The sequence below is a fragment of the Prionailurus viverrinus genome, chromosome B2 (genome assembly GCF_022837055.1).
Source record: "Prionailurus viverrinus isolate Anna chromosome B2, UM_Priviv_1.0, whole genome shotgun sequence".
Taxonomy (NCBI): Eukaryota; Metazoa; Chordata; class Mammalia; order Carnivora; family Felidae; genus Prionailurus; species Prionailurus viverrinus.
This window is the reverse complement of record NC_062565.1, coordinates 37045191-37057282: the sequence shown is the minus strand read 5'-3', so window position 1 is coordinate 37057282 and position 12092 is coordinate 37045191. Positions and strand designations below refer to the sequence as shown.

Below are 12092 nucleotides of genomic sequence, written 5' to 3'. Positions count from 1 at the left end.
TTAGATTAAAGGGAATTCATTTATTGAAAGGAAGTTTCATAGTTACATTAGAATTAAAACTAAGCAAAATATTTATGGACTAATGTAAAAAAATCCTCCTTGGGGTGCCTGGGTGTCTCATTCAGTTAGGTGTCCAACTTCAGTTTAGGTTAGTTTGCTTAGGTTTGTGAATTTGAGCCCCACATTGGGCTCTGTGCTGACAGTTCAGAGTCTGGAGCCTGCTTCATATTCTGTGTCTCCCTCTCTCTGCCCCTCCCCTGTTTGCACAAGTTCTCTCTCTCTCTCTCTCAAAAATAAATAAACATTAAAAAAATTTTTTTTTAAAATCCTCCTTATACATAACTGTTGTCTGTTACTCAGACCTTTAGCTTCCAGGCTTAAGATTGTTAAGCTAAGCTCTAATGACTCTACATTTTACCTAATAATTGTTAAATGGGAATCACCACTGAATTATAGACTGAGTGATAATTTATCCTTGATAAATCCTTGGAGTTCATGGAGTCCATATCCATAAAATCATGGATTTACCTAGGAAACTTGATATCTAAAAATTAAGATGCCAAAGGCTTAGAGAAAATTTCAGTTACCTTCTAGTGAAAACTGTAGTCTGATTTTTACAATTAGAGTTAAGTAAGTCAACAAAACAGTATCTAGAGTCACACACACACACTGTTGTGAAGTGAGTCTCTTGGAAATATTTACCATTTATCTAGAACGTGTTTAGTACATTTTAAACATTTTTAGAGCATTCCATTTTGTACATATAAAATGCCACTGTCGATAAAGCCAGGAGCTTCGAAAAGAGAGCGCACACTGTCCTACTCCCCCTGCTGGTGGTCAGCTCAACCCTGACTGCTGGCCTTGGTCTAGTCATTATTCGTTACCAGCCTCTGTCCTCTGCACACTTTTCCTTTGTGTTTCTGTCCCTTTTCTTACTTTTGGTCCACTCATTACTATTAAAGTGTTTGAGAGACCATTCCTTATTAGGTCAGAACTTTTCAGCCTTATGTTTTATATTTGTTAATATTATATGCCTCTCTTCTTTCAAAAATGATTTGAGACAACTGTGTGTGGGTACCTTTAAATGTTCAGGATATTCTTAAAAGAAACTCACATACTTTTAGAAATTTGAAGATCATTTTGAATGAATGGAATGTACTCCCCTCGCTTACTGAACTTGTTCTTGGTGTCTCTTTGTGGATATTAAACATTTATAATCTCTGATGGCTCACTAGGCTGAACTCAGAGTCATTACCAAAGCTGTCTTAGATTCTCATTGCAGACACTGTTCATATGCAAAGGAAATTTAGGAGAGGCCCTAGTGTTGTCATAAAGCCTATCAATTCCCACATAAGGACAAACTAACTGTACAAGAGGGGATTTTTCACAAGTTGGGGGTTCATATTTAGTGTTCTAAGGGAGCCCCATGAAAACCACTTTTAAAGTATTGAGAATTTAGGTAAATACCATGGATCACTCTGCAGGGGGAGTAAGTCTTGGCGAGCCCTCCCTAGGAAAGTATTCTTTAATCTAGTAATTTTAAGGTCATGGTGGGGTGCTCTCTGGATTATTGAAAACCTTTAAGAGTGTTTTTAGGCAGAGTATATAACCGGGTGAAGAAGTATGCTCAGAATATTTGTGAATCTTTGCCTGGATGGTTTCAGCTGTTGCCCTGAGGCAAGCCAGAATGCCAAGGCCTGGGGAGGGTGGGAGAAGTTCCAGCAGGTATTGGAGGGAACCCTTGAAATGCTAGTCCTGCTCTGAGAATCTTAGGAGCAGGGGGAGTCTCTTTTCCCCCCCTTATTGTCTTGTTTTCACTTTTACACATTTCCTTTCTCACTTGTACTGTCCTTTTCTGCACTCCTCCCTGGTCCTCCTCTGGCTGCCCTTTCTTTCCTGATGGATTAGAGGTTTAATTGGCTCATATTATTCCTCCTGTAGTAATAGAAGTAGAAATTCAAATTCATTGCCTGCCTGGATTGTCTGGTTTTCATTTTTTAGATGAGCAGATAAGCAATAATATGGGGATTTTTTTTAATCTGAAAAATACTGAAAAGACAGGAGAAAAAAAAAAGTTAAATCACCCATAATCCCATCACCAGTTTCATTTTTAATTTATAAAGTAACAAATGGAAGTCCTTCCCTACCAGCCATCTAATCCCATTCCCCAGAGACAACCTCTTGTTAATAGTGTAAGATGAATTTCCCCTGATTTTTCTCAACATAAATAGACATATCCATATTACCTATGTGCATACACATATAATTATGTGGTATATGCTTTTTTCCATGCAACCCATGTGGGTCTGCAACTTGACTTATCTACCGTATCCTGGACATCTTCCAAGACTGTATATATTGATCTTCTTTATCTCTGTAATAGCTGTATAGAATGCATATATCCATTTTTTTAAGTGCATTTCTGTTGATGGACATTTAAAATTTTTTTTCAACATTTTCATTGTTTCAGTGTACATTCTTAAGATGTATCTTTGCTTTGCTGTATTATTTCTCTAGAATTGAGTCCTAACAGATTACTTAAATTACTTTCTCCAAAAGGGCGCCTATTTATAGGCTCAAAGCAGTGCATGAGAGAACTTGTTTTTCTATTGCTTTTGCAGCACTGAATAGTTAACAGGATTTTTAATTTCTGCCAGTCTGACAGGGGAGAATGGCACCTGAGTGTCTGTAATTGTTTTTATCTGATTATATCTTTTCCTACAGATTTTTATTTTTTAAACATCCTTATCTATCTTTAATATGTTTATACGGATTTTGCTGTTCCTTTCAAAAGAGTACTTTCATCTTTCTGTTTAATGAATGTTTATTACATATTTGAGGTCTCAAGATAATTTCATTAGTCCAATTGTTTATGGAATTAATCCAAAATAGTTTATATAAATAATTTCTCTTCCTTTAGAGAAATAAAGTGATTACTATGCATTTCTTCACTTGAATCTTTGTGTCACTAAACAAATTTACGTTTGCATAATGCTGCTAACCATCGTTTCATGATATTGTGGCAAATCTTATTGGAGGTTTTCCTTACGCATTTCTTCTCTCATGTGCAGAGCGTTACTGTATGGTGGGATGCGAGAATCTCAGCCTGAAGCAGAAATCCCTCTTCAAGACACCACTGCAGAAGCATTCACAATGCTGCTAAAATACATCTACACCGGGCGGGCAACGCTGACAGATGAGAAGGAGGAGGTGTTGCTGGACTTTCTGAGCCTAGCTCATAAATATGGATTTCCAGAGCTGGAGGACTCTACCTCTGAGTATCTCTGCACCATACTTAACATTCAGAATGTCTGCATGACTTTTGATGTTGCCAGCCTCTACTCACTTCCCAAGTTAACTTGCATGTGCTGCTTGTTTATGGACAGAAATGCTCAGGAGGTGCTCTCAAGTGAAGGCTTCCTCTCCCTTTCTAAGGTGTGTCATCATCTGCAAGAACTTCACAGGCATGCCCTGTACAATTTAGATCTGTGCTGTAAGAGTAGAGCAATAGACTGAGATTAAAAAAAGTAAAAATCATTGGACTAGAAGAGGTCATCTGTCTAGCCACCTGCCTCTGGCTACTGAGACTCTGTGTAGATCATATAAAAGAGAGGCAAATTGCTTTTGGTTTCTTTTTTAAGATTCTTCTGGTAGGTTCTATGTGTAAAAGAGACTGTGCTACAGAGCGGTATCATCAGTGTGATGATAGTCAAATAGGTTCCTTTGTGGTGTTGCATACTATGTTTTGGTTTTGTATTTTTCCAACAGAGTGCAACTAATAATTCTATATTATGGGAGGGAAAATTCATAAAAGAGATCTGATGTATCATTGGGTGTCTTTAAGTCACTGCTATTTTGTTTTGTTTTGTTTTGCTGGCTGAAAAAAATAGTCACACTATTTTGCTCAAAATCATTCTCTGAACCCTGGTGGTTGTCTCTCCTTTCCTTTTTTGTGTTCGTCCTAGAACCTGAATATTTCACATGAAAAAACCTATTTGAAAAGCTATGTATTTTGGCTTGAGTGTAAACTATGATTTTTATTATCCTACTTACTTTTTAGAGGTAAGGGTCTTCAAGGGTCACACCAAGGTTACTGGAGGTCAGTCTAGAGATCTGAGAACCAAAAATATGGGAGTGCAGTAATGCTGTGGAGCAAAAGATTTCGAATTTTAAATTCCAGCTGTATCTTACTGACTTAAAAAAATTTTTAACTTTTTTTTTTTTTTGAGAGACAGAGACAGCATGTGAAGAGGGAAAGGGCAGAGAGAAAGAGGGAGACACAGAATCCAAAGTAGGCTCCAGGCTCTGAGCTGTCAGCACAGAGCCCAATGTGGAGCTCAAACCCACGAATGCGAGATCATGACCTGAGCCGAAGTCGGACTCTCAGCCGACTGAGCCACCCAGGCACCGCTGACTGATTTCTAAATGTAAACTCTCCTGAAGAACCTGCATGGAATGACAGCTCCCCATGCTGCCATTTTTCTTCTTGTTTTATTGAAGATAGGTGCACAGAGGATGTGTTGGAAAAATTAGACATTTGGTGTAGTGGTTAAAGATGCCCATGGCTATTCATGGAGCCCTTATGGGCAAGAGAATATATGGCACGAAGGTTAAAGAAAGAAGATGGTCAAAGAGAGTTGCTGAGATATAAGTGATACCTGCAGTCCTGTAACATTTTGCTGATTGATCATACACATGGTTGAGCTCCTTGATAACTGGAATTTTTTGTTTTGTCCTTTTCAGACAGCACTTTTAAACATCGTATTAAGAGATTCATTTGCAGCTCCCGAAAAAGATATCTTCCTAGCCTTGTTAAATTGGTGTAAGCACAATTCAAAGGAGAATCATGCTGAAATCATGCAGGCTGTGCGTTTGCCTCTGATGAGCCTCACTGAACTTCTGAATGTTGTGAGGCCTTCAGGACTGTTGTCTCCTGATGCCATTCTGGATGCTATTAAAGTTCGATCTGAGAGCCGGGATATGGACCTCAATTACAGAGGCATGCTCAGTGAGTACCTGCTTATCCTGCATTCCTTAGGAAGTTTTCTCCCTCGTCTGATAGTTTCAGCTACAAAACGAGCCACAAAACTCTAGTTGCAGGTATATGTGGTGAGTGGGTCTGAGAACATACAGCTCTGTTTCCTGTTGTTCTCCTCTTAATTCCTCCAGAGACTGGTGAGCCCTTGCAGACCCCAAAGTAGTGATTTCTTGCCATTTCTGGATGGATTTCTTTAGCTGTTCCCTAAAATGTCAGAAATAGACACTTTTCCAAACAGCTTCTCATGCTAAGACCTTTCGTGCCTTCCTTCATCACATCAGCACTGAGTATGTGCTACACGCTTACTATTTTAGGTCCTGTGAACACGGATATTCTAAATAATAATAGTAGCTAACACTTGTGTTACATTTCCAACACTTATGTGATTTTTCTTATTAATAAATATAATAGTGGTTAACACTTACAAGGTGCTTATATATATCAGTAATAGTTCTACATGATCATTTTTTTAAATGTTTATTTTTGAGAGAGAGAGAGAGAGAGAGAGAGAGAGAGAGAGAGAGAGAGACAAGTGCAAGTGGAGGCGGGGCAGAGAGAGAGGGAGACACAGAATCCAAAGCAGGCTCCAGGCTCGGAGCTGTTAGCACAGAACTTGAGATGGGACGCAAACTCATGAATCGCGAGATACGATCTGAGCTGAAGTCAGACACTCACCCTACTGAGCCACCCAGGCGCCCCTCTACATGATCATTTAATTCTCAAAACAACCCTTTGAAGTAGCTACCATTATTGGCTCCATTTCACAAATGAGGAAACTGAAGCACAGAGAGGTTAAATAATTTGCTGAAGGTCACACAGAAAGATACAGAGCTGAGAGTCAAACCTACTAGGTAGGCTGTGTAATTAACCACTACGCTGTGTGTGTAAATGCAAAATAGTCTCTGCATTTGAGCCTTTTTAATTTCCTTGTGGAAATAAGATCTACTCCCATGAAAAGTTCAGTACAACAGTGTTTAAGACGAGCACATGCTGTGAACTTCTAAAGGGAACCTAGGTTCAGAAGGGTTGAGGGAGATTTCATGGAGATTATGAAGCCTGAGATGAATCCTAACATTTGATGCGAGGGGTATTGGGGCAGAGTGTATTCACAGGGGAGGACTGGTTATGACTGAGAGCCGAGGTGGGACATTTCAAGGACCGTCATCAGGAGAGCTCAGCTAGAGGTAGAAGGCTTGCATTGATAAACAACACAGGCTGTAATGGTCTGCTCAGGCAAAATCATAGAAGTCTTTCAAAGTAGCTTGGGATCTGGCTTATACACAACCAGAAGGTAATTTTCAAGAGGAAGAGAGACATGAGTATGGTGGTGGTCTTGAAAGATTGATCCATGATGTAATACTTGTTGATTTGAAATAGTGAAAAACGATTCAGGGAGACCAGCTGGGTAGGTGTCTGACTTGTGTAAGGTTGATAAACTAGAGTGGTAGTAGGGAAGATGGAAATTTTATATTCTAAAAAAATCAGATCTTGGTGATTTAAGGGATTTAAATCTGAGGATTAAGTTTAGGAGGAAGTTAACCATATTTTATCCAATCTAAGAAACCAGAAGTTTTGAGGTCCCATTGTGTTATGTACCACTAAGAAAGGAAACAGTATTGCCAATTAAACCATAACATACCATCATGTCTGTGTCTCAACTTCAGAAATGTTAAAATTTGAAAAACTCTGTCTTAGAATTGATGAAATGTGGTAGTTCTCCAAAGATGCTGAGCTTGTTTTTAGACTTACTGAGTTTGAGGGTTTCTGGAACATCTTAGTACTCTGAGTTCTGTCTCATGTTAGTCATTTCCCTGAATGATCTTTTCCTTGACCTTGGCTCAGACATTCTCTTGAAAACTGACTGATCTTAAATAGGTGTCCTTAGTCTGGACTTCTCTCCTGACCCATCAGATTTGGATTCCTTTTCATTGGGCACAGAAGAAAAAGCACTGGCTTTGGAGCCAGACAAGTTTGACCTCAAATCTGGAATGAGTCACCTACTAGTTGTGTGACCTGGTATTAAGTTACGTAAGGAATTTTACCTTCAGTTTTAACATTTCCTTATATTGTTATGAGAATTAATTGAAATAACGTGTCCAGGGGTGCCTGGGTGGCTCTTTGGTTAAGCGATTGGACACTTGATTTTGGCTCAGCCCATGTTAGGCTCCACTCTTGGTGCGCAGCCTGCTTGGGATTCTCTCTCTCCCTCTCTCTCTGCCCCTCCCCTGCTTGCATACTGTCTGTCCCTCTCAATCAATCAATCAATCAATCAATAAACATTTAAAAAAAAAAGAAATAATGCGTGCAAATAACATCTGTAAGCTCAATCAAGGAAATGATTGTTTATATTATCATTATTTGTATTCTTCCTCATCTTTATGTGTCTCTGTAGGAATTATCACACTGGTCACATTGTTTTAAAATTTTTTGCTTGTCTTTGGTCCTCGAAGGCAGAGATGATCTTTGTACGGCCTGTTAATCTTTGTACCCTTTAACATACTCTATAGCATATAGGAGACATTTGGTGCATGAACTCAAGGAGAAATGTCTAATAGCAGTGCAAGCATGTTACTGGAGTTTAGGAAGCAATCAGAACTGGTGAAGAAAGAGTTGAAACCTGGGCTAGAGTGTAGAGAAAGAAGTGAAGATCAAAGTCTGAGACTTGGAGAAGAGCTTTAGCCAAGGGGCTAAAGGTAGAGAAGGAAGAATTAAGTAGGAAGAAAACGGGGTAGGGTTACAGAAGCCGACAGAGGAGAGAACTTTTATATGGAGAGGGTGGTCACAGGTGTTCAGTGATGCTGAGATATAAGAAGAACGAGAATTGAGAGAAAACCTTGGGGTATAAATTGTGGTGGGTTGCTGAGTAGTCTGGGCAGAAGCTTGACTAAACGGGGGGAATTAGGCCATAGGTTTGAAAAGATAGTAAGTACCATGTGTTGACCGTCCAGTGTGTAAATTGGAGTGAAAGGCAGTCGAGAAATAGTTTGGTAGCCAGAGGGAATAGGTTGAGGGAGGTCCGGGTGGAGATTGGAGGTGCTAGAGAGTGGTCCTAGTTGAGGGTCAGCCTTGGATTAAAGTGTGGGAGGGTGGACGGGGGAGAGATAACAAGATAAGTAATATACTTTTAGACTTTCTAAATTCTCATTGTCAGATCCTCTTGTATAAGTTTCTTTTTTCCCCTTCTTGCCCTGGCTTTGGTTTGAGGTGTTGGGAAGACCCTATAACTGAATTTGCTGTTAGGATAGGTTTGGTACATTTTTGTGGGAGGGAGATGCTTTGGACATTTCACATAGTTAATGGTAGCTTAGAATTGACCAACTGATAAGTATAGGTATTAGACACGGGTTATAATAAACCCATGAAATCACCATGAAAGGGACTACTCAATTCTGGAATGATATATTTACTGTACTTAACTACTCATAAGTATTAAATTCTTCATTCTGGAATAATTCAGTGGGGTCTCAAGGAAGAGATTATACAAATGTTTGGGAATCTTTTATCTAATTTGTGAACTTGAGAAATGAATAAATAGCAGGCTGTTTTTCAGACTTTTTAACTATATGGATAGCAAAATCAATACTAAGGATGCATATCACTTTCGTATCAGATACTAAAAATATAGGTTATTTTCTAGGTAAGTGTTATCCAAACATACTGTTTTATCACATTTCTTCACTGTTAGGAAAAAAGGGTCTAAAATTTGAGAACTGTTCCTGGGCTGTTCTGGAACAATAGTTCTGCGTATTTTGAAACTATTGACCAAATTTGTTTGTGTCATTGTTTTTCCAGGGTATAGTTTCTGTGTCTTTGGGGACTTTTCATGAACTGTGGAGAGGTCCTGTTCTGGACTAGGGGCAGCACAGATACTAATGGTCTTACTTTGAGTTTATTAATACTAGTTTCTGGAAAGTTGTACACTTAAAGCTGTATATCCTGGGGATTTTAACCGAATTGCAGCAATTTTTTCCTCCTTAAAAAAAGGGGGGTACCCAAAGGATGTTTTTAATTTACCATTGATGGTTAGTCTTCCTGAGAAGGTGGTTTTGACTAGTCTTATACATACACCTGGGGAAAAGGAATTAATTTTTAATGAAATTATTTTTTCCCCCTTAGGGTATTTGAACTACTAGCACTCAGACCATTCCTTTAATGCTTAGTTTTGTCTTATGGAGCCCTTTCTACCTTGAAAGTTAGTGCTTTTTCTGTTTGGGCTGAGTTGTACTTTGTATTGCATGTCTTAGGTTTTAGACTTTGAGAAAGAGTACAGTAATATACTGCTTCTTCATGTTTATAGCAGGGAGCTTATCACAACTTCCATTCTCAAAATTTCTTTATTGAGTAAAAATCAATCTGTTCATCGGACTGCTAAGTTAAATTATTGGTTGATATGTAAATATGTGTGTGTGTTTAAATCTGTGCTGTAGGTACATGGTACCACATAGCCCTTCTTATAGTTTCCAGTAACTCAGATGAAGAAAGCTTGCCCCTCTTGCTTTTCTTGCCTAGATTCCTACAAGACTGAGCTTCCTGAGGACTGTAATTATGCCTTTCACCCCTGTTTTCCAGCACCTAGCACAGTGCCCAAATCTAGACTTTTCATAGTAAATGAGTGACTGAATGGATCCATCCCTTGCTTCTAGACTAGATTTCAAAATGTCTCACCTGTCACATATAGGCTATAATAACAGCAGTGAACCTTTAATACTTTCACAACCCTTTGACTCCTCTTTTATTTATCTTCTATAGTTCGTAGTATCTTCATCTGTAAACTAGGGGGGTTCACAAAGAATCTCTCCTGAGTGTTCTTCTGTGGAGGCATTTCATGTCTGATATGCACTTGTCTGTATTAGATGGTGAGCTTCTGAGTCCAGCACAGTCCAGCACACAGAAGGCAGCTTAGAAATTTTTTTTCTTTAAATAAATATGATGAAAGTCCCATTCGGCTCTTAGAAGTTTTCATTCTGTGATCTTTATAAGTAACTTGCCTAAAGTTACTGAGTGAAATCAATGCCTGAGCCGGAACCAGTGCTGCTCTGACTCAGGAGGCTGGTGCTCTTCGGTAAAGTCTCCTGCTGGGGTTATTTTCTATCTCTGTTTTGTGTTTGGTGTGTTTGAGCACCAGTACTGTTAAATGTGGAAAGGAGGCCTGCAGAGAGTGGAGATAATGGGGCGAGTCAAGGGAAGACAAGAGTTGTCAAGAAAGCCACGTGTAGTGCCACACGTGTTGGAAGGGAGGAGCCACACATTTTTCAGGGATGTCAGGTTGGGGAGTAGATGATGATTGGGGCACAGAATTAGGTAAAGAGATTGCAGTGGGCAGAGAATCAAGTATGGCTCCAAATGACCCATCAGGGGTGGACAGCTGTCTCAGCCTAGATGTAATATAAAGTTCAATAAAGGAGGAGTAAGAACATAACACAACTAAAGAAAAACACAAGATAATTAACCTAGAACCACTCAGATTTTGGCACTGTGTCGCTAGCAGCAGGTCCTACTCCATTTCTCCTTAGCTTTTCTTTCTAATACTTGGCTTGTTTCTGCCTACCTGTGGAACTTCAAAGCTTATTTTTTTTCTTCATGTTTGTACAGTGTATCAAAAATCACAAATGTTAAGAAAACTGTTGTTACCCGCTATGTGTTTCATCTCTAACACCCTATATTTTTTGAGAGCTCTTTTCTCGACTGATAGATATTAGGCAGTAAGAATACATTTATGGTCACTTTCCTTCTTACCTTTAACTGGGGGTCTTGTGCGTGTGTGCAGGTGTGCGCACGTGCACATAGACACACACAAATACTTGGGGGTTGTGTTTTTATCTCGTGAGATACTCCGATTATGGTCACCATGAGAGGCTTGCCACTTGTGTAAGTGTTCTCCATTTTAAAGTGAAAGATATTTTCAGGGAATCTGGGTCAAGAAGAGTTAGAAAAGTTCTCAAGCGCCCTTGAAATAAACTTCAGAAGAAGACTTTAGACTTGCAGTAGCACTTTCATTTCCATTTTAGACTTTTAGTTACAGTCACTTGAAACCCTTATGCCTAGTGTGTTGTTGCAAGCTTGATACATTTTAGAGAAGATGCTTGTGTTTAGAGAAAATCAAAGGGTGGCAGCCATTTCTAAGTCTGAAAGCTTGAGTTCCCCCCTTCTTGGCTTGGTCTTGACTGGTGGTGGCAGAACTGGTGGAGATGGTTCCAGTGGTCTGCGGCAACGGACTTCAGACCCCCCCCCCCCATTTTACACTCAGCAGTAAGGGAGAAAATACCTCTTTTTACCCAGTGTTACGCATTATTAGCACTGGAAAGTGGAGATTGGAAGTTTTTGTTTGCTTGCTTTATGAAAAGCTTCATTTCTTGGTTGGAGGCATCAGGAGGGCAGGGCCCATCTCTGTCTTCCTTTCTGAGGCATTCCAGTGGTACCTGGTACAGATTGAGTCCTCGGTAAGGGTTTTTTGACTGTTTGAATGCTTTACACTTCCCATGATCTTGTAGCATATCTTATTTGTAGTATGATGTAGTAATCCAGTGAGTGGGTTGGGCACAGCATTATTTGTAGATGAGAAAACCGATCCATAGAGACTGACAGGCCTCACTCAGGGGGAGTGGGGAGTAGAGCCTGAGTCTTAGACTTAGGTTTTCTCACTTTAAATCCAACTTTCTTTTTTTTAAAAAACCATACCAGGTTCTGTTTTCTTCCCTCTGAGTCTCAGGCGACCCTATAGGGAAGGGTTTGGAGAGAGGGGTAAGTGTGTCTTCCCATCAGAAACCCTTACAAGGCAGGTGGCAGGCAGGGCTCCTGGAAGCAGACTACAAGAATGCATATATATGATTACCATGAACTAAGAGAACTCAGGAAATTCTAAACCTGTATCACTTCATCATGAAAAAGGTTGAGCCTGACTAGGTTTTGTTTTGTTTTGTTTTTTCTGAGTTGCCTTAGCCTTTTGCAAGTTAACTAAACCTACCCAGTCCCCATTGTCAGCAGCATTTATTGTTATCTTCTGGAGCCACTCCCTTCACCTGGTTTCATTTGAAAAATGTTAAAAAAAATTTTT

General features: G+C 39.5%; 1 protein-coding gene across 2 annotated transcripts in view; it reads left to right on the top strand.

Annotated features, from left to right (window-relative positions):
* BTBD9 (BTB domain containing 9) overlaps nt 1-12092 on the top strand; it is a 419931-nt gene that overhangs the window by 38408 nt on the left and 369431 nt on the right. For both annotated transcript variants that reach the window (XM_047858828.1, XM_047858829.1), the window contains exons 3-4: nt 3072-3435; nt 4744-5008. In XM_047858828.1, coding sequence (XP_047714784.1) covers nt 3072-3435; nt 4744-5008 — 629 coding nt within the window. The remainder of the gene's footprint in view (nt 1-3071; nt 3436-4743; nt 5009-12092) is intronic.